Source organism: Haliotis rubra, unplaced genomic scaffold (genome assembly GCF_003918875.1).
Source record: "Haliotis rubra isolate DU_JTF1 unplaced genomic scaffold, ASM391887v1 Scf444, whole genome shotgun sequence".
Lineage (NCBI taxonomy): Eukaryota > Metazoa > Mollusca > Gastropoda > Lepetellida > Haliotidae > Haliotis > Haliotis rubra.
Genome location: NW_025767129.1, coordinates 442,205 through 467,794, shown reverse-complemented (window position 1 = coordinate 467,794; position 25,590 = coordinate 442,205). Strand labels below are relative to the sequence as shown.

Sequence of the window (25,590 nt, the reverse complement as noted above, 5' to 3'; positions counted from 1 at the left end):
TAATCTTAAACATTGGGCTTATATTTCACATCTCTGAAGATATTTTATGTTGACTTGTTCGAAGTTATTCATACTATTTTCACCGTATTCATTTTAACATTGCACCAGGGGTATGGCAGCAAGGTCACACGCATGTTGAGTTTGAGAAATAATTTAAGTCAGATATAGTTATGGATTTAATGTAGCTGAATAACACGAATCGGTCTATCACTCACTCGATACATCCCGCTGCTCCCACAGGTCTGTTTAAAGGGGGATAACTCTTCACGGTCTCATCTATCAGAGCTGCTGCGTACGTGCACCAAGTTGGTTGGTTCGAATCTATGTTCGGCCAGCCTAGATGTCTAGGTCTGTGAGCACTACACACGTGCTCTGGGTTGTCACGGAACATGGTCAACATCTGAGACCCGCATCAATTGGCTCCCACATTAAGCTGACGCGCCGAAACAGATGTAGTGGTGTTCAAAGCGGGGGTAAACCAAACTCACTTACTCACTCACATTTGTTCTTCTGTAAAGACGGTTTTACAAACAGCTTGGAAACTCCTTTTTGTGCTGCATAAAAATAACCAATGTCGGCCTATTCTAGGAATTTATCAAAAATACGTTGAGATTCCATTTTTCTGAACAAAACTAAGTATGAATATATTTTCAATTTGAAATTTCTTCTTGAAATGAGGGATTTAGTTTTCCGGATGATGCACGTGGACTGAGGTGATGGTCTGTGCTGGGACACATGATGACGACAGTGACTTCATCAACGTGGTGGGCGTGGTCTTTCCCGTCAGTCTGAATCTGCAACTCCGGGACGTCAGGCTTCTCCTCCGGCACGTCCGACTGCGTCTTCTTCAGCACTACTACCATCAGACCACACACGGACGACACGAAGAACATGGAACCTGTAACGTGTTATCCCAAACAAAACATGTGTTATATTTTAGCACTTTCGAAAAGGAAGGATATATAGTCATGGTATTATACGGAATCAACCAATCAGCATGGGTATCCCGAGGTCGGCCAATCAGCATGGGTATCCCGAGGTCGGCCAATCAGCATGGGTATCTCGAGGTCGGCCAATCAGCATGGTTATCTCGAGGTCGGCCAATCAGCATGGGTATCTCGAGGTCGGCCAATCAGCATGGGTATCTCGAGGTCGGCCAATCAGCATGGTTATCTCGAGGTCGGCCAATCAGCATGGTTATCTCGAGGTCGGCCAATTAGCATGGGTATCTCGAGGTCGGCCAATCAGCATGGTTATCTCGAGGTCGGCCAATCAGCATGGGTATCTCGAGGTCGGCCAATCAGCATGGGTATCTCGAGGTCGGCCAATCAGCATGGTTATCTCGAGGTCGGCCAATCAGCATGGTTATCTCGAGGTCGGCCAATCGGTGAGGGGGAGGGGCGAGAAAGTTCCAAACTCAGGTATATACATGTACACATATCTGTATTTCATTATGGGTTGTACTGTCATTATTTCAAACCCAATCATAGAACAGTGATATTCGGGAATATCCAGTAGTAACATTGAGACATGTGTCACGTGTTGATTCCCGTGTTGAGGGGCGGTGGGGTAGCCTAAAACTTAAAGCGTTCGCTCGTCAGTCCGAAGACCCGGGTTCGATTCACCACATGGGCACAATGTGTGAAGCCCATTTGTGGTGTACCCCGCAGTGATATTACTGATATTGCTCAAACGGCGTAAAACCATACTCACTCACTGATTCCCACGTTGAAACAGATGCAGTAGTTAACCAGGAGTTAGACTTTGAAAGAATTCAGTATCACAGAGGCAGTGCAGACTAGAAGACCGTACAAATTCATAACAGTGATTATAAAAATAAAGACAATGGCCAAGTTCTCCAAACAGGTTTAGGCCGAGTATCAGGGTAAGAATGATCGCCACACAACTGCTGGTCCTCCTGTAACTTGAAATGTAATAGGGCATGTAAGTCTCACGAGACGATACTTCCGGTACCAGATTTCCGGTGACCAGCGTATATTCAAAACCAGTTCTGGTTCCAAATTGTGCAACCGCCAAATATGACTTTACTAGACCGGACTAAGTGTACAACCATCCTTGGCTATTACAGCTGTTGACAGTCGTAATACCTGGCTAATTGGGGGGATGGTTAGATCGGAATTTGTTATTCCTGTAAGGATTATATATCGGTTCCTTACTTTCAACAGACGACAACGATTCTTTACAACTGTGACACATTACAACAGCTGTGACAGCCAAGCATGTTTTTAGAAATAGTCCATTAAAATCACGGAAAGCGACCCATGCGGGGAATCCATCACGATTCTTCGTCTCAACGAGCGAACGCTTTAGCCATTTTAGTTATTCACAGAATCTATAGTGCATCTACAGACAATGTCTGCCTCCTACACACATATTTAGCTTTCCTAAAAGCAGTCGATAAAGTATTTGTCAATTAACAATATTTTGTATGTACTTTCAGCAGATATTTGTATGACCATGTATAAACGGTTTTGTGTATTTAATCAATACAATGCGATTCGCATTCGTTGTAATCGTTCACATTTGTCCAAAAAATATAACACCAGATGAGTTAATCATGATGTTGCTTTGTGTGAACTTTCAGTTCAAAATCACCTGCAATGTATTACTATCTTGTGTGTATCAAGGGGTGAATATTTGTTGTAAATGTTACAGAGTGCAAACCAGTAACCCCCGAGAGGTCAATCAGTGGGGACAGTGGATACTGTATATCTGTAAAGGTTGGTGGAAACAAGGGCTCACTCGAGAAGAACAACATCACATCGTCCCAAATTGAACATCTTTACAACTATAAGCACTTACCAGCAAAGTAAAAAGCCTCTTGATATTTCCCGTACGCTTCAACAATTACACCTGTCAAGGAAAATCACAGTGTTTTTTATGCCGCATGTTCCATCGTATCAATAATCTTTTCTGGAGCACACGATCCAGTGACTGACGCGTTGTACAGCATGAACCGTCACTGGGCCTCGTCACTCGGTTATTTCAGCTGCACTTGATGACAACCAGTGGGGTGCAGGGGACGTAGTCTGACCCGGTACCCCACAGGATACTTTGACTGACCACACTACGATCAGAAAACCATGATGGTCATTGTTGTATCAGGGTCCATGGGTAATCAAGCTCATCATCTTGAGATAAACGTCCGTATTAATGAATAGAAGAAGACATGGTACAGAAACTGGTATGAACTGTAGATCTGGGAGCACCCGGGCAATGTTCACCGAGCGCTCCATTATCGTAAGAGGATACAGACAGACACCAGGCGGTGATTTCCGGCTGGTGTCTGTACTAATGCATAGATGAACAGTTGCTACAGAAACTGTACTTTAGATCTGGAAGCACCCGGGACAATGTTCACCAAGCGCTGTACGAGGCAATAGGCAGACAACATACGGTGAGGTCGGGTTCGAACTAGCCCCTAGCAACCTATACTGGTCGTAAGAGGCGGGGAAATCTCGATGTACCCCGACGGCATGGTCTATTTCTCAAGTTAATGGCTGGTTGCATTGTAAACAGCAAACAAGCAAACAAATCATATCATCGTCTTACAACCAGGCTCAGCTCGAAACACTATAACTAGGATATACTTAACAAACTGCACCGCTGAGGATCCGAAAATTCATCCAATTGGATCCAACACAGCACCCACAGGGATCCGGTACTGCAGCCACAGGCCTCGGACACTGCAGCCACAGGCATCGAACACTGCAGCCACAGGCCTCTAACACTGCAGCCACAGGCCTCTAACACTGCAGCCACAGGCCCCGGACACTGCAGCCACAGGCCTCTGACACTGCAGCCACAGGCCTCTAACACTGCAGCCACAGGCCTCGGACACTGCAGCCACAAGCCTCGAACACTGCAGCCACAGGCCTCGAACTGCAGCCACTGCAGCCACAGGCCTCTGCAACACTGCAGCCACAGGCCTCTAATACTACAGCCACATACCTCGAACACTGCAGCCACAGGCCTCGAACACTGCAGCCACATGCCTCTAATACTGCAGCCACATACCTCGGACACTGCAGCAGCCACACTGCAGCCTCCTCGAACACTGCAGCCACAGGTCCTCGGACACTGCAGCCACAAGCCTCGAACACTGCAGCCACAGGCCTCGAACACTGCAGTCACAGGCCTCCCACAGGCCTCTAACACTGCAGCCACAGGCCTCTAACACTGCAGCCACAGGCCTCGGACACTGCAGCCACAGGCCTCTAACACTGCAGCCACAGGCCTCGAACACTGCAGCCACAGGCCTCTAACACTGCAGCCACAGGCCTCGAACACTGCAGCCACAGGCCTCTAACACTGCAGCCACAGGCCTCTTACACTACAGCACTGCAGCCACAGGCCTCTAACAGGCACACTGCAGCCACAGGCCTTGGACACTGCACTGCAGCCACAGCCACAGGCCTCGGACACTGCAGCCACAGGCCTCGGACACTACACCCACAGGCCTCGAACACTGCAGCCACATGCCTCTAACACTGCAGCCACAGGCCTCGGACACTGCACCCACAGGCCTCGGACACTGCAGCCACAGGCCTCGAACACTGCAGCCACAAGCCTCGGACACTGCAGCCACAGGCCTCGGACACTGCAGCCACAGGCCTTGGACACTGCAGCCACAGGCCTCGGACACTGCAGCCACAGGCCTCGGACACTACACCCACAGGCCTCGAAAACTGCAGCCACATGCCTCTAACACTGCAGCCACAGGCCTCGGACACTACAGCCACAGGCCTCGGACACTGCAGCCACAGGCCTCGAACACTGCAGCCACAGGCCTCTAACACTGCAGCCACATACCTCGGACACTGCAGCCACAGGCCTCTAACACTGCAGCCACAGGCCTCTAACACTGCAGCCGCAGGCCTCTAACACTGCTGCCACAGGCCTCGGACACTGCAGCCACAGGCCTCTAACACTGCAGCCACAGGACTGATACTGGACTGACAAGAGGCATCCCACACTTTGAGTTCCAAAGTAACTACGATGCCTTCTCCTCATGGGGATTACAATATGACCCCCAGCAATCGTATCTCCGTCACATGGATGGATAGTCAAGATTTTCAATCACTGGATTGTTAGATCCCGTCATACAGTTTGCAAAGGGTTGAACGTTGTGTTTAACAACAATCAGACGAACAAACACACAAATACGAACATATAGCTATAAGCACTTACTTGCTATGGGAGGTCCCACGAGAGTTCCTACTCCTGAGGTAAACATCGCAATCCCGTATCCAGAGGCGAGGTTCCTCACCCCAACGATATGCAGAGTGAGGGGGTTGATTAGCACCCAGCCCACTGAAGCATACAGGCCGAACATAAAGGCATACGCTACCTTCCCAACCATTGTCTTCGTCATCGGCCAAATGAAAAAGTCTATAGTTGCTATGACACCATATGTTCCTGAGAATAGAACAGAAGGTCCTATATTTGGGTCATTGGCAGCGAATCCCCCGAGAAGTCTTGCCAGGGCTCCTCCTATTCCTACCATGGAGAAGAGGAAGGAAGCTTCTTGAGGAGAAGAACCTTGTTTGATAAAGATGTCGGGGAGGAAGAGGTAGGAGATGAAGTTACCGACGCTGAAGGAGAACGTTGCCAACAGCAACAGGAGAAATGCTGGGTGGAACATCTCCCCTACCCGATCACATCGTCCACACAAAGAAGTAAGGATTCGTTGACAGACAGATTTCCCTGATTTAGCACTGACCGCTAACTCCGTCTCGAGATTCGACGGTCTCATGAGTGCCCCGAATTCCGCTGCGTGGAACGCTATTGCTCCCAAGAAGAGGAAGCATCCTTTAAGTCCGTAGTTGTCCAGCAGGTACTGAGTCAGTGGAGGGAGGAAGAAGGTGCCCATCCCAACTCCCGCCATTCCCACGCCAGTCACTAAGCTCACCTGTAACAACACGTAGATAGACAGACGTTTCGGTACCGTCAACAGAGAGTGCAAGATACAACATATGTCCTATATAAGCCTGTGGAATGATGAAAGCATTCAGTTTCCCAAACCCTTGATGTAATCCAAGATCAGACACTTCACTTTCTTTCACTTTGATGTTCATGCAAGAGGTAATTTATATTTATGAAACCTAACATGATTTCAGTGATTGAATGAAAAGTCAGTGCTCTATAACTCAGTGTAACTGAATGGGTTACAATGCTGCTGCCACAGAAGGTCACGTGGTACTCAGGTGGACCGGACACTAATTCACTGGACAGAGTTGTGTCCCTTGGACACCTTTGGTTCTACTTTTGAATCCAGATTATCTACAATTAAATCTATAGATTTTACTATACCAGTTAAAACAGTTTCACTGTATCACCCCACCCCACCCCACCCCCACCCCACCCCCAAAAAAAATCAAACAAATACATTACTGCTCGAAGCAGGACGTGGCCTATCTTACTCGCTCACTCACCTGATCCCGGAAGTAGAAGCCTAGAATGACGATGGAGCCGGTGTAGACCAAGCCCTCCCCCAAACCTAGAACAAAGACGATAGAGTGACCCCATTGTTTATCAGAAACAACATACTGATGTTGACTTTCATCCTCCATGGACTGAAAGTGACCTGATTAAAACTAATATTTCTATAATTGTGTGTACTTATCTCAGCCTAATCAGTCTTTTTTATGTTTGAAGCCCTCAGTCCATCTGCCATATAAACTGACACAATTTTGGCAGCGGTTTGGCAGTTACCTCCAGCCACAGGTCACAGTACTAAGTACAACATATATAGCGGTTTGGCAGTTACCTCCAGCCACAGGCCACAGTATTAAGTACAACATTTATAGCGGTTTGGCAGTTACCTCCAGCCACAGGCCACAGTACTAAGTATAACATATATAGCGTTTGGCAGTTACCTCCAAGTCATACTACATATATAGCGGTTTGGCAGTTACCTCCAGCCACAGGCCACAGTACTAAGTATAACATATATAGCGGTTTGGCAGTTACCTCCAGCATCAGGTCACCGTATTAAGTATAACATATATAGCGGTTTGCTAGTTACTTCCAGCATCAGGTCACCGTATTAAGTATAACATATATAGCGGTTTGGCAGTTACCTCCAGTCACAACTCACCGTATTAAGTATAACATATATAGCGGTTTGGAGGTTACTTCCAGCATCAGGTCACCGTATTAAGTATAACATATATAGCGGTTTGGCAGTTACTTCCAGCATCAGGTCACCGTATTAAGTATAACATATATAGCGGTTTGGCAGTTACTTCCAGCATCAGGTCACCGTATTAAGTACAACATATATAGCTGTTTGGCAGTTACTTCCAGCATCAGGTCACCGTATTAAGTACAACATATATAGCGGTTTGGCAGTTACCTCCAGCCACAGGCCACAGTATTAAGTACAACATTTATAACGGTTTGGCAGTTACCTCCAGCCATAGGTCACAGTGCAAAATCTAACATATATAGCGTTTGGCAGTTACTTCCAGCATCAGGTCACAGTATTAAGTATTTTATATATAGCGGTTTGGCAGTTACCTCCAGCCACAGGTCACCGTACTAAGTATAACATATATAGCGGTTTGGCAGTTACCTTCGGCCACAGGTTACCGATACGTACAACATATATAGCGGTTTGGCAGGTACTTCCACAGATCACCGTATTAAGTACAACATATATAGCGGTTTGGCAGGTACTTCCACAGATCACCGTATTAAGTACAACATATATAGCGGTTTGGTAGTTACTGCCGCAGATCACCGTACTAAGTATAACATATATAGCGGTTTGGCAGGTACTTCCACCGATCACCGTCTTAAGTTCAACATATATAGCGGTTTGGCAGGTAATTCCACCGATCACCGTACTAAGTATAACATATATAGCGGTTTGACAGGTACTTCCACAGATCACCGTATTAAGTTCAACATATATAGCGGTTTGGCAGTTACTTCCACAGATCACCGTATTAAGTACAACATATATAGCGGTTTGGCAGTTACTTCCACAGATCACCGTACTAAGTATAACATATATAGCGGTTTGGCAGGTACTTCCACCGATCACCGTATTAAGTTCAACATATATAGCGGTTTGGCAGGTAATTCCACAGATCACCGTACTAAGTATAACATATATAGCGGTTTGGCAGGTAATTCCACAGATCACCGTATTATCTCATGACGTTAAAGTACAATGTCAGCTTCCTCCTGCCGCGTCGAATGTAGTTACGATCTTCTCAGATACATCTCGTTTCGTATATTCCTGTTGAGGGGAGACAACTATTCAGAATAACACGAAGGTTCACAGCCGCCATGTGACCACGGTTCGATGCCCATATCGGGTGAAGTGTGTAAAGGCTGGCTGTCATTTTACTGACATATTGCATACACCAGTAAAGATAAACTGATGTGCAAAAGAAAGTACACAGGTTGTGTTTATAAAAATAACAAAACCTTTTGATGAAATGGAAAATGTATGTTGAAGCACACTGCAGTACACGTGTTTTATCAGCAAAATGACATTGTAACAATAAACAGCGATGAAGTGATGACCACTGCAGACGGTTCCTACGATGCTGGAAGGTCAAGGCTATTCCACGCAGCGGTCGGTAGGCCCATACATGCCAGCTGGACGAAGTCGTCTTGTCACTGTGAATCGGCTCACGCGATGACCCAATGATGTGGCTGCTGATGACGTTACCGTCAACATCCAGTTGGGTAGGTGAATAACCCGCAGATAGCGATCCTCTTGGGGTGTTGTGACTCTGGAACGTCCACTTCTGGGTCGATCACATGTCTGGCCTGTCGTACTGAAACGGTTATACTGCCGAATTATGATTTGTCTTGTGCAACCCAATGTCCTTGCAATATCGCTGTTGAAAGCACCCATTTGTGTCATTCCTTTGGCCCGTTCTCGTTGCGACGACGTCAATTTTGGCATTTCCTCGTGAGATTTCTGTCAAGTGATTGTTCAGTCTTCACGACAAACAGGTTTTATACTCTCTGTCAGAAACGTGCTGGTGCATGGGACAATAATCACAATTTTGCAAAAATTCGTGCAAAACACGTACAAATGTTTTTGGTTGCATTTTGGCAAATGAAACATGATGGTTGCGTTCTATACAATCAATGTATTTCAATAATTTTATTAGTTAGAACGCATATTTGGAATTGCAACAACAATTACACCTGTGTACTTTCTTTTGCTCGTCAGTTTACAAGTAAACAAATTTAATTTATCTCTGTCTGGTTCTTTCTGCATTCCCATCATGGATTCAAGCCCAGTACGAGTGAGGGACGACATCGCCAGCACGTAACGTCAGCTATCTAACCCATTCAGCCATCACGACTTCCACTTAAATGAAATTCCGACCACTGGTACACCAGATGCCATGCTCCGTGTACCTCTCTAACAACGAAACTTGGCACTATGCCATGACCGACGGAGAACGTGAGCCTAAAACTAAAAGTAGCGAGATAATCCCCTGTCAAGATGTAATCTCGTAATCACCTACCCATCTGCAAGAGGCGTGTCCCTACTAAGAACACATTCCTGTCCAAGCATACAGCCCTGCATTCCTTTTCATGCATATAATAAGAATAGGCTATTTATATAGCGCATAATTTTATTATATCTATGTATTGCCCTACCCTCCTCTTGATGCATATTGTCATACGCTCCTCTTGATTTACTCCCATTAGTTAGACATCCCAATTGACAGACACTGACTGGACTAGGATTAATTAGAGCATCACCCATACGTAAATGGGGATGTCCAAATTAGATATTTTAACCAGTTAGTTGAACCTAAGGAAAACTGCTATTGTTTATAAATATCTTGGAGTTATATTTGATGCAAAATGTTCTTTCAAATTATCTATATCAAATCTCTGTCAACAAGCTACTAAAGCCATTTTGTTTTACTCAGAATTCGAATGTTAAACTTATCAATACGATGTCAACTATGTCTCTTTAATTCAATGGTGAAACCGAACTTGTACGGTTGTGAAATTTCGGGATATTGTAATTTAAAACAAATTGCAAATGTACATATGCTTTGTGAGAAAAGTATTACATGTTTTATATTTTTTTAAATCTATTAATTACCTATTGTGTTCAAACAATCGTCAAAATATGCAACAAAAATGTTGATAACATGATTTTACACAATCGCACAAGTACAAAAATCGAAAATGTTGATATGATGAGATTTCTTTCAAGGATCGCCACAACGCAACAAAAATCACCTTCCAGTTGAAATTGTGCAGCAAAGATCATGCACTGTCTATCTATACACCTGGAACTTAATTAAACACCCCCCTATTTTCTGGATGATGAGAAACAAAACTTGCTGTAACTCTCTCACTATTCCAAAGATAGTGGAACCTTAGCTATTGTGAAACATACGATCTATTGGCAAATGAAAAACAAGACAATGATTCCAATACGTGTTGTTTTAATAGCGTAACCAATGTGATTTGGTCACTATTGATTCTTGATGAAAATAGTCACTGAACAAGTATGGTCGTAGCATTGTCAATGGCTGACTATTACAAGAAATGATGCACAAGGAATGTCACATGTTAACATCTGGTGGGTCTGGCATCAGTATCGGGTGTAACCCCCTCGTGCTTGGATGACAGCTTGAATCCTCCTCATCATGCTACTGGTAAACCTTCTGATACGATCAAGTGGCAATTGCCGCCATTCTTCATGCAAAGCAGCTTCCAGCTGTGCAAGATGCAGGGAAGGGGGTTCTCTCAACCTCACACGGCATCCAAGAAAGTCCCAGATGTGCTCCAAAGGATTCAAATCGGGGCTCATTACTGGCCAAGGTAATGTCATGATAGCCTCATTCTGGAGATGTGCGGTCACAGCACGTGAACGATGCGGCCTGGCGTTGTCGTCCATGAATATCGGATGAGTAGCAAACGGGTGGTTGTCAAAGTGAGGCACGACAACTGGATGGAGAATATCCCGGATGTACTGCTGACCATCAAGATTTCCTCGGACAGTCACCATTTGAAGTTTACAGTCGTGTGAAAGACAACCCCAGATCATAACCGATCCTCCACCATAAGGAACAGTAGGGTGGATATTCCTGGGCACGTAAGCAGTGTTTTTATGCCTCCACACTCTCATTCGACCATCTGTAACATGGAGGAGGAACCTGCTCGCATCTGACCAGTGGACCCTCCTCCATGTCCTCAGGTTCCACTGGCGACGGGCCATACACCACTCCAGACGTCGTCTCTAATGGAGATCAGACAGAGCAGGAGGTTGGCTGACTCTTCTGGACCTCATACCAAGTGCCCTAAGGCGATTTCTGACGGTTCTGGTGGATAATTGTCTGTAGGGTAACCACAGGCGCTTCAAAACCGAAGTTGTGGCAAAGGGTTCTCGCCTTACCAGACGTGCCAGGCTGCGATCATCACGGGCCGTTGTCTTCCTGTGTTGTCCAGGCCTTGGACGATCTCTCACATCTGTCATCTGATGTTTTCGGACAAGTCGGCTGATGACCGAGTGACTGTAGCCCAGTTGTCGTCCAATAGCTTTGAAGGACATGCCTGTTGCATGCATGCCGACAATTTGCCACCTTAGTGCTTCAGAAAGTCTTCTCCTCGCCATTTCAGTATTCATTAATGGAGACAGTTACAACTTTGTCTGCTTTTATACCCATAAATTGCATGTCAGAGAAAATGAATTTTGGGAAAAGTGTGGGTTGTATGCTTCACGTGCACAAGCGATGCACAGGAACTGAAACACCTTTTTAGACTACTAGAGATGTGTTGTAATACAGAGATATCATTCATGTTTAACGATGGTTAACAGTTGCTCTACTATCATGAAATATATCAAGGGGTGCTTAATTAAGTTCAAGGTGTATTATAAAAATCCAGAATCGGCATTCGTTTTGAAGGCGTTTCAAAGTCAAATCACTACGCAACGTCTTGACGCTGCGACACGAAACACCGCCATTGAGAGAATGCACGCTGGAGATTACCAATCTTCTGTTGCCAGGCGTCTGAATGTTAGTCTGAGCCTGATATCACGGCTTGAAGCTCGTTACAACCAAACATATAACAAATGATCGTCCCCGTACAGGCAGACCTCGAGTCACCACTGCCGCCCAAGATCGGTACATCCGGGTACTACATTTACCTGATGGTGATGCCACGGCTGAGACCACATCAGTCAGGGTGCCTGGACTTCGGAGGACATCCGGTCTAACAGTACGTAACAGGTTGAGAGAGATATTGGACTGAGAGCCAGGAGACCCGACGTCTGGACCGTGCTACGTCGTCACCATCGCGCTCAGCGTCTCCGTTATCTAAATTCTTCCACAATGTGTTAAACCCATTTCTGGTGTCCCCCGCCGTGATATTGCTGGAATATTGCTAAAAGCGGCGTAAAACTAAACTCACTCAGTCAGTCAGTCAGTCTAAATTATTCACTCGGTTGTTTCGACATTTCCTTCTTCTAAACTGATGTAAAAATTCATGTACTAAAGTCTATTTGTGGACGAGTTATACATGTTTGAAAATACAATATTTTCGAAATAGATTTCTGGCCTATGCGGGTTTTTTTGGGAGGGGGATATTATATTTACAAACAATTCATCTAAGTTATCTTCAATCTTTTATTCTATTGCATATAATCTTCATAGTGAAGGTATTCACGGCTGTGGCTGGATTTCATGTAGAGAGAATATTTTTAATAACATTGGTTTAAGTAAGTTATGCATGGTTTTCACAGTCTTCATTAATTTCATCTCCCTAGGTACAAAAATACAGCTCATTCAATTTAAATGCCAATACTATTCAATAAATGCCAATGACATTCAAATCTGGAGCTCAGAGGTGGAAAATTCAACAAAAGGTCTCACTCTTTTGAAATCTCAATTTGAATTTGAAAATTGTCTCACGTCCCTACCCTTTAACAAAGTTCTCCCTTTCCGTTCTTCATGCCACCATTTACCAGTTAAAAAGGGAAGATGGAATACGATACTAATAGATGAAGGAAATGTAAATTATGTTGTATGAATGACGTAGGTGATGAGTTTCATTATATTCTTAAATGCACATATTTCAGACAAGAAAGATCAATGTATATACCAGCTTCCTTTATAAAAAGACCAAATATATTAAAATTTATATTACTCCTTACATGTAAAATGATATCTGTTATAAAAAATCGCCATAAATTCTCTAAATAAATCATGCAAGTTGTAAAATCTGCCGGGTAACTACTATTCCGCCTTAATATTATCATTTATTGTCACTTGTACCTCATATGTCAATGATAAAGGCCCGAGTGTAATGCAGTTCTCTTCTGTTTTGTTCTGTTATTTATTTTATGGGCCATTCCTATTTAATAAAAGGTAACAGGCAGAGGATTAGCTGTGCACTCAACCAGATGGTTTGTTGTTTTAACCTATCTCACTATTGCGATGTCTGACAAATGAGAGGATACCTTCCTCTTTATACACATTCTACTTCACTTCCTTTTATACATATCGCCCTACCCTCCCCTTCAAATTGCCCTTCATTCCACTTCATGCATACTGTCCTTACCCACAAGAAAAGCGTAGGTCAGGAAGAGCCATCTCATGTCAGTGACGAAAACACTACAGGCAAACCCCACCAGCTGCAAGACGCCACCCAGCATGACACAAGTTCGACAGCTGAACATGTTGATCACCAAGCTGGCAACGGGACCTGGAACGTAATGAAAACAAATTATATATCATGGAAAGGTTCTATATTAAGGTCAAATGAATTTGGTTTCAACAACGCATTCAGGAATATTGCCGATGAGATCTTGTAAGTAACAGAGAAATGACTAGTAAACCAACGATTAATAGCTTGAGCATCTTTGTGTGTGGTGTCAGCCCTGATACGTGTCCCTAAATGACCTACTGTCTGCACTGGATGATGGCTTCATGGCTTCCTTTGTCATGCTCGATCTGTCAGCGGCAGTCGATACCATCGACAATGAAGTTCTGCTACGCCGTCTTTTGGTTGCCGTGGTAACTGCCACAAGTGGTTTTCATCCTACTTGGAAGATCGTAGACAAGCAGTCATCATCGGCAATGAAAAATCTGATTTCAACAACACTGTGGTGTTCCACAAGTATCTGTTTTAGGTCCGATACTCTTCACGCTGTACACGGCAAATCTGACTAACATCATCCAACACTTAAAGCTTCTTCACCATGGATATGCTGACGATACACAAATGATGGACAAATGCAAACTCAAGAACCTTCAGGTGTCCTTCCAACGCATATATGATTGTACGGCAAGAACTAAGTCATGGATGACAGCAAATAAGCTGAAACTGACTGGAGAAGAAACAGAGGTGATGCTGATCGGCACTAGGCAACAGTTGGCCAGAGTAGATGAACAATCCATTCTGATAGCGGATACGGAAATAGTTCTCAGTGACCACCTTAAAGATCTGGGAGTATATCTTGACTCACACCTCTCAATGGAGAAACATCAGTCAAACCTGTCACTATCATCTCCGATCCATCAGCAACATCCGACATTTAATAACCGCAGAAGCTGCAAAGGTACCTGCCCATGGTCTAATAGCATCAAGACTAGATTACTACAACAGTTTGCTTCAGGGCATCAGTGGTAAACTGCTATCAAAGCTACAGGTGCTTCAAAATTCTGCAGCACGGGTCATCACAAGGACACCAAGACATGTGCACATGACACCAGTGCTCAGAGACCTCCACTGGTTGCCAGTAAAAGCTAGAATAGAGTTCAAGCTTCTCTGTATCACCTATCGATGCCTCCATAACACCAGCCCTGACTATCTATCTGAACTCTTGACTCCACACACTCCAGCACGTAAACTCCGATCAAGTGACCAAAATCTCCTCCAAGTTCCTAAATATCGACTGAAAACATTTGGTTCCAGATCCTTCTCCAGCACTGCCCGTATCCTCTGGAACTCACTTTCATCAGAGTTGAAATTGTGTCCAACCTTTGAGAAATTCAAATCAAGACTAAAGACCCATATGTTCAAATATCATAGTGACATCTAAATCCAGTCAACACTCCCCAACTTTTATCTTTATACAATCCCCCTTGTAGCGCCTTAAGCAGGCTTATCTGTCTTGATTGCGCGCATTATAAATGCACATTTATTTATTGATTATCATTACTACCCGCTGCCAAAGTACCCGCCAATCTCTCTGCCGAGAAGCTGAAGGGCTAACAATCGTATGACGTCATAATATGACGCATGCCGTACCCGGAGTTCGAAAACCGTTCTATCAGCTGTTTTTTGTGTTCACTTTGTACAGATTTACTTTACCGACTTTCAATGCTTTACTTACGCTATTTTATACACTGAGTATTTAACCATTTTTATAGCAGTTTTAAGCTTGTCTGACTATGTTTCACTGGTTTTAAGAATCCAGTCGAGAGGCAGACGCCATTTTGCTTCCATGTCATACAGTCGGTCGCGATCTTTAACATAAAATAAAATGATGCTTTGTACATTTAACATGGCGGTAAGATAAATACGCTGCTTTGTAGCAGTGTCACCAGAGCCCGGTAGGCGAACATCAGACCGTAATACCCTCGAGAGAAGCATACAACTTATTATGTCACCCAATGGTGTGTTACTTGTTGGTTTCCAACTTGAAGCTTTTAAGTTAACCGGGTACCAGTAATTAAAACAACAGACAAAAAGGGCAATGTGATAGAGATAACAACTGTATTCGAAATTTAACTGAGTTTACAAATTAATACAAATCACTGAAAAGGTATTGCAGTACAAATTCATAGACTGCACGCTATAAAAGCTGTGAAAACAGATGGTTATTTTCCCCTCACTGCACCAACGTTCACCCTTCAAAATTAGGCCAAGGCTGAGGATCCACGACAAGGCTGATCCCTACAAAATGCTGGGCGTCATAAAACATGCTTCACATAGCAATCAAATAGTTACAACTGTGTAAGTCTGTGTAGAAGTATTGCACTTAGGATTGTCCAATGGGCGTCATGGCAAAGACCAAGCATGAATGTCACGCCATAGACGTTCACAATAATTTTACATCAGTAATAGTTTCAATCCCACAAATATCTCTGTGACCTTCCACGGTCAACCTAAGACAGTTGCCGAGACTTTAGGTTCCCATTCCAAACAAACAAACATACGGACAAACGAACAAACCTGTGAGAGCGAACATGCTGGCGAAGAGCGACCCCAGCCACGCCGTGACAGTCACATCCTCGTGGTAGTAGTCCAGCAGGGCGACGTGGACGACACCGGCACAGTAGGACACTGTGCCCCCCAGGAGCAACGCGAAGAATGACGCCACCATCACCACCCACTTCCACCACGGCGGACTGTGCGCAGTGGTTGTCATGGCAACCCAATAATGACCTCGTCAGTAGTCTGAAATAATGTATGCAAAAGAAATGATACAGGTAAATAAACGTTTTTCTTTTCTTGTTAGTTAACATATATCTCAGTGACGTGACAAAATGGTAATCTCTATAGGGGGGCAACGTTTCTAGTCACGTAATGAGCTGAACTCGTGACTCGGTAACAGCAGCAAAAGGCACACATGATCCATACACCCCATCACTACAGCCATCATAAATAGTTCACAATATAACACCAGGTGTTCGGGGTTCACAATATAGTATTGATAACGCCGGATGTACGGGATGACTTCCAAGTCATCTGAACAAAATATCTACATGTGACATTACTTTGTAAATTGTACATACAATGTAACTCTCTGTATTCCCCTGTTTCTGATCTGCATGTAAATATATCACATCGCATTGTATCTTAACTGGAGGAAATAAAGAATATCTATCTCTATCTAAGGATGAACAACCTTATTGCAGTGGGGCAACGTTTCAGTGTAGGTAGTATGCAAGAGGGATGTAATTATCCTGGTCACGGTTGGTGGGTGGTTGGAGTCTTTAGATGTAGCTAGGTCTAAACTCCCTATCAGACCACGTCCAAGACAACCCCGACAACAGTTTCAAGTCAAAACCTCGAGAACGTGCTGTCACACGGTAATGTTCGCGGTCGTTTTGGTCTTAAAATAAAATAGATGAATTCAGGATAACGATGATATCAGAGTTGCTCTTCAGATGCAGTGTTTGTCAACATTCAATTAAACATTGCAATTCAATTCGATCAATATACATGTAGGAAGATATCAAATAATCATACAATATTACAATAGACTGACATGAACATATTATTTTCATCTTCATAACTATTAAGCTTAGCAGAACTTCAACATGTTTTGTACATTGTAAATCATAAAAATTTCAATTAATTACATATATACACATATATGAATGTATTGTACTCATATATATACATATATGACAGGATGTATATTTTCTGACAAAACAGCAGATTCTATTTCTTTAAGGGCGAGTGGTAGAATGTTCCAGAGATAGGGGGCTGCAGAAGAGAACGCTCTTGATCCCATGGCTGTTTTGACGTGAGGCTGTGTAATTAGTAGGGAGGTCGACGAGCGAAGCAATCGGCTTGGAACATGGAGATGAATGAGGCATTTAAGATATTGAGAAATTAAGATATCTATGTTTTCATAGATGCAGCTGTGTGTAAGAAGAAGTTTGTATTGAATTCTGCTTGATACAGGAAACCAGTGAAGAGTTTGGAGGATAGGTATCAGTTTGGTAGCGTGGTGCGCGGGCAACAACACGGGCGGCTGAATTCTGGAGCTGTTGAGGAATGTTGTAATAGAGGGAGTTGCAGTAATCAAGTTTAGAGAGAACAAGGCTGGTGTCAGAGTCTTCTTGTATAAAACCTGGGGGTGATACAATGTGTCAGAGTGTTCTTGTATAAAACCTCGGGGTGATACAATGTGTCATAGTGCTCTTGTATAGTACCTCGGTGTGATACAATGTGCCAGAGTGTACTTGTATAGTACCTCGGGGTGATACAATGTGCCAGAGTGTACTTGTATAATACCTCGGGGTGATACAATGTGTCATAGTGCTCTTGCATCATACCTCGGTGTGATACAATGTGCCAGAGTGTACTTGTATAAAACCTGGGGGTGATACAATGTGTCAGAGTGTTCTTGTATAATACCTCGGGGTGATACAATGTGTCATAGTGCTCTTGTATAATACCTCGGTGTGATACAATGTGCCAGAGTGTACTTGTATAGTACCTCGGGGTGATACATTGTCTCGAAAGTATATTGTATGTCATTTGAAGTGATACATTGTGCCACAGGTGTATTGGTGTGCTACCTTGGTTGAAATCTACAAGTGTAAAACAGAGACGTTCCCCTGGTGATCACAGAGGACAATGGTTTTGCTCTGGAAGTACACCGTAGCTGTCGCCTCTGTGATCGTTCACCGTGTAGCTGATAGATGGAGTCGTTCACTGTAACTGGATGAAGCGCTAAGTAGTCGACTACGGAAAAAAGTCTACTTAGGCATGTGATCTGAGATTATAAATATATGACATATATGTGTTACAAGTGGTCGGAGTAATTCATCTTGCACTTGTATGTTTTTGCTAAATCATAATAAAACCAATTAGGACACTCCGAACGTTCATAGAACTCCACCCTATATTTTCCACGGGCAATGCAGGCATGTAGTTAGACTCTGACATTATGTCTACAATATGCTGGCAGGTCCAGGCAGAGGCCGCCTATCTGCCGTCGGTACTAACACCGTGACAGTAACTGTGGATGTGTTTAACATTAGAACATACCTTGAACAGGTGTCCGCTCCTGTTGTCTTATTCTTAACAACAACACTTAGCACATCTAACAGGTGTCCGCTCTTGTTGTCTTATCCTGTGGAGAACACTTAACACACCTAACAGGTATCCGCTCTTGTTGTCTTATCCTGTGGAGAACACTTAACACATCTAACAGGTATCCGCTCCTGTTGTCTTATTCTTAACAACAACACTTAGCACATCTAACAGGTGTCCGCTCCTGTTGTCTTATCCTGTGGAGAACACTTAACACACCTAACAGGTATCCGCTCTTGTTGTCTTATCCGGTGGAGAACACTTAACACACCTAACAGGTGTCCGCTCCTGTTGTCTTATCCTGTGGAGAACACTTAACACATCTAACAGGTGTCCGCTCTTGTTGCCTTATTCTTAACCAAAACACTTAGCACATCTAAAAGGTGTCCGCTCCTGTTGTCTTATTCTTAACAACAACACTTAACACATCTAACAGGTATCCGCTCTTGTTGTCTTATTCTTAACAACAACACTTAGCACATCTAACCGGTGTCCGCTCTTGTTGTCTTATCCTGTGGAGAACAATTAACACACATAACAGGTGTCCGCTCTTGTTGTCTTATCCTGTGGAGAACACTGAACACACCTAACAGGTGTCCGCTCTTGTTGTCTTATCCTGTGGAGAACAATTAACACACCTAACAGGTGTCCGCTCTTGTTGTCTTATCCTGTGGAGAACACTTAACACACCTAACAGGTGTCCGCTCCTGTTATCTTCACCTGATCATCAACACTCAACACATCTAAAGGTGTCCTTGTCTTATCCTGTGGAGCAACACTGAACACACCTAACAGGTGTCCGCTCCTGTGATCTTATCCTGATCAGCAACACTCAACACATCTAACAGGTGTCCTCTTCTGGTGTCTTATGCTCAACAAGAAATTCAACATATCTAACACACTGACACATATATGTGCCGGGTCAAGCGGCAACGATCCTCAATTTCATCTGCATGGAATTCATTCACGTGACCGAAAGGGTAACCATAACTAGGTCGTCCCGCTTGACAAAGCTCTGTGTTAATATTTTCACTGGGAATATTAATGTATATCGCTGACGTGGTAAGTGGTAGAAGCACTGATGATTGAGCCCTGTAGTATCGAGGGCCGTGTTGTCCTGTTTAATAATTAACACTGTCAATTAGAGTGACAAAAATAGAACAATCAAAGGAAAGTAGGAGGAAGGCCTAAAAATATCCTACAATATGACTATTGTTAATCTGCCACATACCAAGCCCAGACGTTCTGTTAACAAAGTAAACGTCAATTATGGGGGAATACTTATCCAAATCATTCCCCATAACCAATGTCCTAGTTGTGGGACATGATTCAAACCAATACGTGTAAAAGTCTGGCGTTTGTCATCTCGCAGATGGTGATACCCTTTTAACAAATACATCTGACATTGCCAACAAACTTGGCGAAACTTTGCAAAACCATTCCCCTCATGTCATGAAATTAAAGCTCTCAGTTCCAGACAAATACCAAAAACCGACAAGAAAAAGACCCTCTAATAATGGAGCGGATTACTGAGGGCAAGCTCTTGACACAGTGTCAAGAGACGATAGTAATCATGAACACTTACCTGATTCATGTCTGGAAGCAGTAGTTACTAAATTTGATGAAGTTTGGACAAGAGAAATTGTCCCTCATTCAAGGCATAATGCCATTTTCATTTCTTCCATCAAATTACCGCCCCATATCTCGTGAAGCCAAGGAGCACATGGCCAACAATCCATAAACCGTTATCTCTACTGCTAACCCCGTATAGTGATTTCAAACCCACTGTCAAAAGTTGGGACCTTATGTAAAAAAGGCTAGACACCCAGGTAGGGAGAAATACATATTATGAACTGAAGCCCAAACCTGTTATACCTACTTGGGCTGTCAGTCAAAATGAGCTCAATATACCACTTTGTCGTACTGGCCACAATCGGTTTACACCTAACTAGCTTGGAGCAGATGGGGAGGAATCTCCTCAGTGTATCTCTTGTGATGAAGCTTTTCAAGGGCTTCACATTATCAAACAGTAAATCTGAAGATATCTATTAATCCGCCTGAGAGTGCATCTCATTATTAACTTCTGAAGAAATATTGGTCTGCATCCTATATTGTAAATATGCACGTGTATGACAAGTTACCTAGGCTGCGTTTGCATTTGCAACAATTCATCAAGAAAGAGTCAAGTGATCAAAATTAAAAATAAGTAAAATTGATTAAGTGCACTAGAGCCTTTTCAAGTCCCTGTCGCTTTGTGGGAGGTGGTACATGCTGTCTCAGCTGACGATCAAGATGATCCCTGAGAATATTCCCTAACAATTCTGGCCGTGAGGCCTTGTGCTGTCGTGCTGCAAAATGGCTCCTCTTGGCTGTTGTCAAATAAAGGGCACCACAAAAGGTCTCAACACTTTATTCCCGTATCACTAGGCATTCATATTTCCCCGGATGACGACCAGTCTTGATGCCAAGACCACGAGGCCTTCTCCATAGAACAGATGAACATCTTGTGGGCAGCTTGGCGCCAGTCGCTCTCCCCTACGTCGAAAATCTCGAATTCTGCCTTCGTATCTGAACAGACTGAACCGACTTTCATCTGTAAAGAGCTCTCTCTCCCAGCCAAGCAGCTGCCACCGACGGCTATTTTGACGTAGTGGACGGGGTCAAGGCCATTCCACGGTAGGGGCGGTAGGCTCGTATACCAGCCATACCAAGTCGTTGAAGGACACCGTCTGCTGATAACGTGTCCGAGTGCTTTCACCGTCACGAATCTGTTCCGGAGGTGGATCTGCTGGATGTAGCGGTATTCAGCAGATGTCGTGACTCTTGGTCTTCCCGATCTTGGGCGGTCTTGGGCCTGGCCTGATTGATGGTACTGGTTTATAAAGTTGTTGATGGTGTCCTGGCTGCAGTTGATGGTTCAGGCCCGCTGACGTTGTGAAGTCCCCATATTGGCCATAACGATCCCTGTCACAGTATCCCAGCTTGTGTTAACCATTATGTCAAAGGTGTACTTGTATCCAACCTTGGGGTGATACATTGTGTCACAGGTGTACTTGTATCCTACCTTAAGGGTAGTATATCGTGTCACAGGTGTACTGGTTACCCGCCTGGTGAGATATATTGTGTCACAGGTGTACTTGTATCCTAACTTCGGGTGATATATTGTGTCACAGAAGTATTGGTATCCCAGCTTAGATTATCCATCGTGTCACAGGTGTACTTGTATCCTACCTTGGGGTGATACATTGTGTCACAGGTGTACCGGTGTCCTGCCTTGGGGGATATATTGTGTCACAGGTATACTGGTGTCCTGCCTTGGGGGATATATTGTGTCACAGGTATACTGGTGTCCTGCCTGGGGTGTTATATTGTGTCACAGGTGTGCTTGTATCCTACCTTGGGGTGATACATTGTGTCACAGGCGTACCGGTGTCCTGCCTTGGGGGATATATTGTGTCACAGGTATACTGGTGTCCTGCCTTGGGGGATATATTGTGTCACAGGTATACTGGTGTCCTGCCTGGGGTGTTATATTGTGTCACAGGTGTGCTTGTATCCTACCTTGGGGTGATACATTGTGTCACAGGTGTACTGGTGTCCTGCCTTGGGGGATATATTGTGTCACAGGTATACTGGTGTCCTGCCTGGTGTGATATAATGTGTCACCGGTGTATTTGTATCCCAGGTTGGTTTATTCATTGTGTCAAAGGTGTACTTGTATCCCAGCTTGGGGTGATATATTGTGTCACAGGTGTACTTGTATCCAAGGCTTGGGGTGATATATTGTGTCACAGGTGTACTTGTGTCTCAGTATGGCTTATCCATCGTGTCACAGGTATACTGGTGTCCTGCCTTGGGTGTTATATTGTGTCACAGGTGTACTTGTATCCTATTTTTGGGTGATACATTTGGTCACAAGTGTACGTGTCTCCTGCCTGGTGTGATATATATAGCTATATTATGTCACAGGTGTACTTCTATCCTACCTTTGTGTGAAATATTGTGTCACAGGTGTATTTGTATCCTACCTTGGGTTATCCATCGTGTCACAGGTGTACTTGTATCCCATTGTGATACATTGTGTCACAGGTGTACTGGTGTCCTGTCAGGTGTGATATATTGTGTCACGGGTGTACTTGTATCCCAGCTTGGGGTGATATATTGTGTCACAGATGTACTTGCATCCCAGCTTGGGGTGAAATATTGTGTCACAGGTGTACTTGTATCCCAGCTTGGGGTGATATATTGTGTCACAGGTGTACTGGTGTCCTGTCAGGTGTGATATATTGTGTCACGGGTGTACTTGTATCCCAGCTTGGGGTGATATATTGTGTCACAGATGTACTTGCATCCCAGCTTGGGGTGATATATTGTGTCACAGGTGTACTTGTATCCCAGCTTGGGGGTAATATACTGTGTCACAGGTGCATATGTATCTCACTTCAAGGTGTGAAATGATGCTGCTAAATACGCCAGTAGATACTGGCAGTGAGCAATACTGACATACACCATCTGCTGTTTTTGTCTCAACAATGAACGCTAGCGACTTTATACTCTCCAGCGATGACGAGGATAATATTTACTGTATGTTCTTTTCTATAAATAGGTCAACTCTTCATTGGTCCCCGGGTTTGCAATTTCATTCGTTTTTTTCATTCTATCATGTGGAGTGAAATGATGAGATGTGTCCTAATTCCGGATTCTGAATCTGAATTGTTTTATGTCTGAAACCATTGCTCCAGTCTCCTGTTTCCAGAGACTTTTTTTCGAGAGATGTTTGCAGTAAATCCTTCTGGGAGTAAGAAAGACGATAACCGCATAAGGGTTCAGTACTCTCAAGGTTAAACCATGCCACAGATCCCAGAGAAAGATATCCCAGGTGAAGTCATGTCACAGATCCCAGGGAAAGATATCAATGGTGAAGTCATGCCACACATTCCAGGGGAAGATATCCCAGGTGAACCTGGATTTGGATTTCATGGCCCAGGAGAAATGATGACACTAAATAATTTCTGCTGTATTATATATTTAATGTTGTATTATATAATTAATGCTGTGTTATATATTTAAAGTTGTGTTATATATTTAATGCTGTTTTATATATTTAATGCTGTGTTATATATTTAATGATGTGTTATATATTAAATGCTGTGTTATGTATTTAATGCTGTGTTAGATACTTAATGCTGTGTTATATATTGAATGTTGTATTATATATTTAATGCTGTATCATATATTTAATGCTGTGTTATACATTTAATGCTGTGTTATATATTTAATGCTGTATTATATATTTAATGCTGTGTTATATATTTAATGCTGTGTTATATATTTAATGCTGTGTTATTTATTTAATGCTGTGTTATATATTTAATGCTGTATTATATATTTAATGCTGTGTTAGATACTTAATGCTGTGTTATATATTTAATGCTGTATTATATATTTAATGCTTTGTTATATATTTAATGCTGTATTATATATTTAATGCTGTGTTATATATGTAATGCTGTATTATATATTTAATGCTGTATTATATATTTAATGTTGTATTATATATTTAATGCTGTATTATATATTTAATGCTGTATTATATATTTAATGCTGTGTTATATATTTAATGCTGTGTTATATATTTAATGCTGTATTATATATTTAATACTGTGTTAGATACTTAATGCTGTATTATATATTTAATGCTGTATTATATGTTTAATGCTGTTTTATATATTAAATGCTGTGTATATATTTAATGCTGTGTTATTTATTTAATGCTGTGTTATATATTTAATGCTGTATTATATATTTAATGTTGTTATTTTAACGCTGTGTTATATATTTAATGCTGTGTAAGATATTTAATGCTGTGTTACATATTTAATGCTGTCTTAGATATTTAATGCTGTGTTATATATTTAATGCTGTATTATATATTTAATGCTGTATTATATATTTAATGCTGTATTATATATTTAATGCTGTGTTATATATTTAAGGCTGTATTATATATTTGATGCTGTGTTATATATTTAATGTCGGTTATATACTTAATGCTGTGTTATATATTTAATGCTGTATTATATATTTAATGCTGTGTTATAAACGTAATGCTGTATTATATATTTAATGCTGTATTATATATTTAATGTTGTATTATATATTTAATGCTATATTTTTATTTAATGCTGTGTTATATATTTAATGTTGTGTTATATATTTAATGCTGTGTTATATATTTAATGCTATATTACATATTTAATGCTGTGTTATATATGTAATGTGTATTTTATATTTAATGCTGTTATATATTTAATGCTGTGTATATATTTAATGCTGTATTATATATTTAATGCTGTGTTATATATTTAATGCTGTATTATATATTTAATGCTGTGTTATATATTTAATGCTGTGTTATATATTTAATGCTGTATTATATATTCAATGCTGTGTTATATATTTAATGCTGTGTTATATATTTAATGCTGTGTTATATATTTAATGCTGTATTATATATTTATTGCTGTGTTATATATTTAATGCTGTGTTATATATTTAATGCTGTTTTATATATTTAATGCTGTATTATATATTTGATGCTGTGTTATATATTTAATGCTGTGTTATATATTTAATGTTGTGTTATATATTTAATGCTGTATTATATATTTAATGCTATGTATATATTTAATGCTGTATTATATATTTAATGCTGTGTTGTATATTTAATGCTGTGTTATATATTTAATGCTGTATTATATATTTAATGCTGTGTTATATATTTAATGCTGT

At 42.3% G+C, this 25,590-nt stretch overlaps 1 protein-coding gene across 2 annotated transcripts in view; it reads right to left on the bottom strand.

Annotated features, from left to right (window-relative positions):
* Positions 1 to 447: 447 nt before the first annotated feature.
* LOC124289607 (monocarboxylate transporter 12-like) overlaps positions 448 to 25,590 on the bottom strand; it is a 64,683-nt gene continuing 39,540 nt past the window's right edge. The window contains exons 1-7 of one of the 2 annotated variants that reach the window (XM_046726199.1): positions 18,754 to 18,905; positions 16,201 to 16,425; positions 13,582 to 13,725; positions 6,456 to 6,520; positions 5,212 to 5,932; positions 2,824 to 2,874; positions 457 to 898 (exon numbers count right to left, since the gene is read on the bottom strand). In XM_046726199.1, coding sequence (XP_046582155.1) covers positions 651 to 898; positions 2,824 to 2,874; positions 5,212 to 5,932; positions 6,456 to 6,520; positions 13,582 to 13,725; positions 16,201 to 16,396 — 1,425 coding nt within the window. In that variant the 5' untranslated portion in view covers positions 16,397 to 16,425; positions 18,754 to 18,905 and the 3' untranslated portion in view covers positions 457 to 650. Of the gene's footprint in view, positions 899 to 2,823; positions 2,875 to 5,211; positions 5,933 to 6,455; positions 6,521 to 13,581; positions 13,726 to 16,200; positions 16,426 to 18,753; positions 18,906 to 25,590 lie in introns of those variants that run through there. The other variant, XM_046726200.1, reaches the window with a different exon arrangement.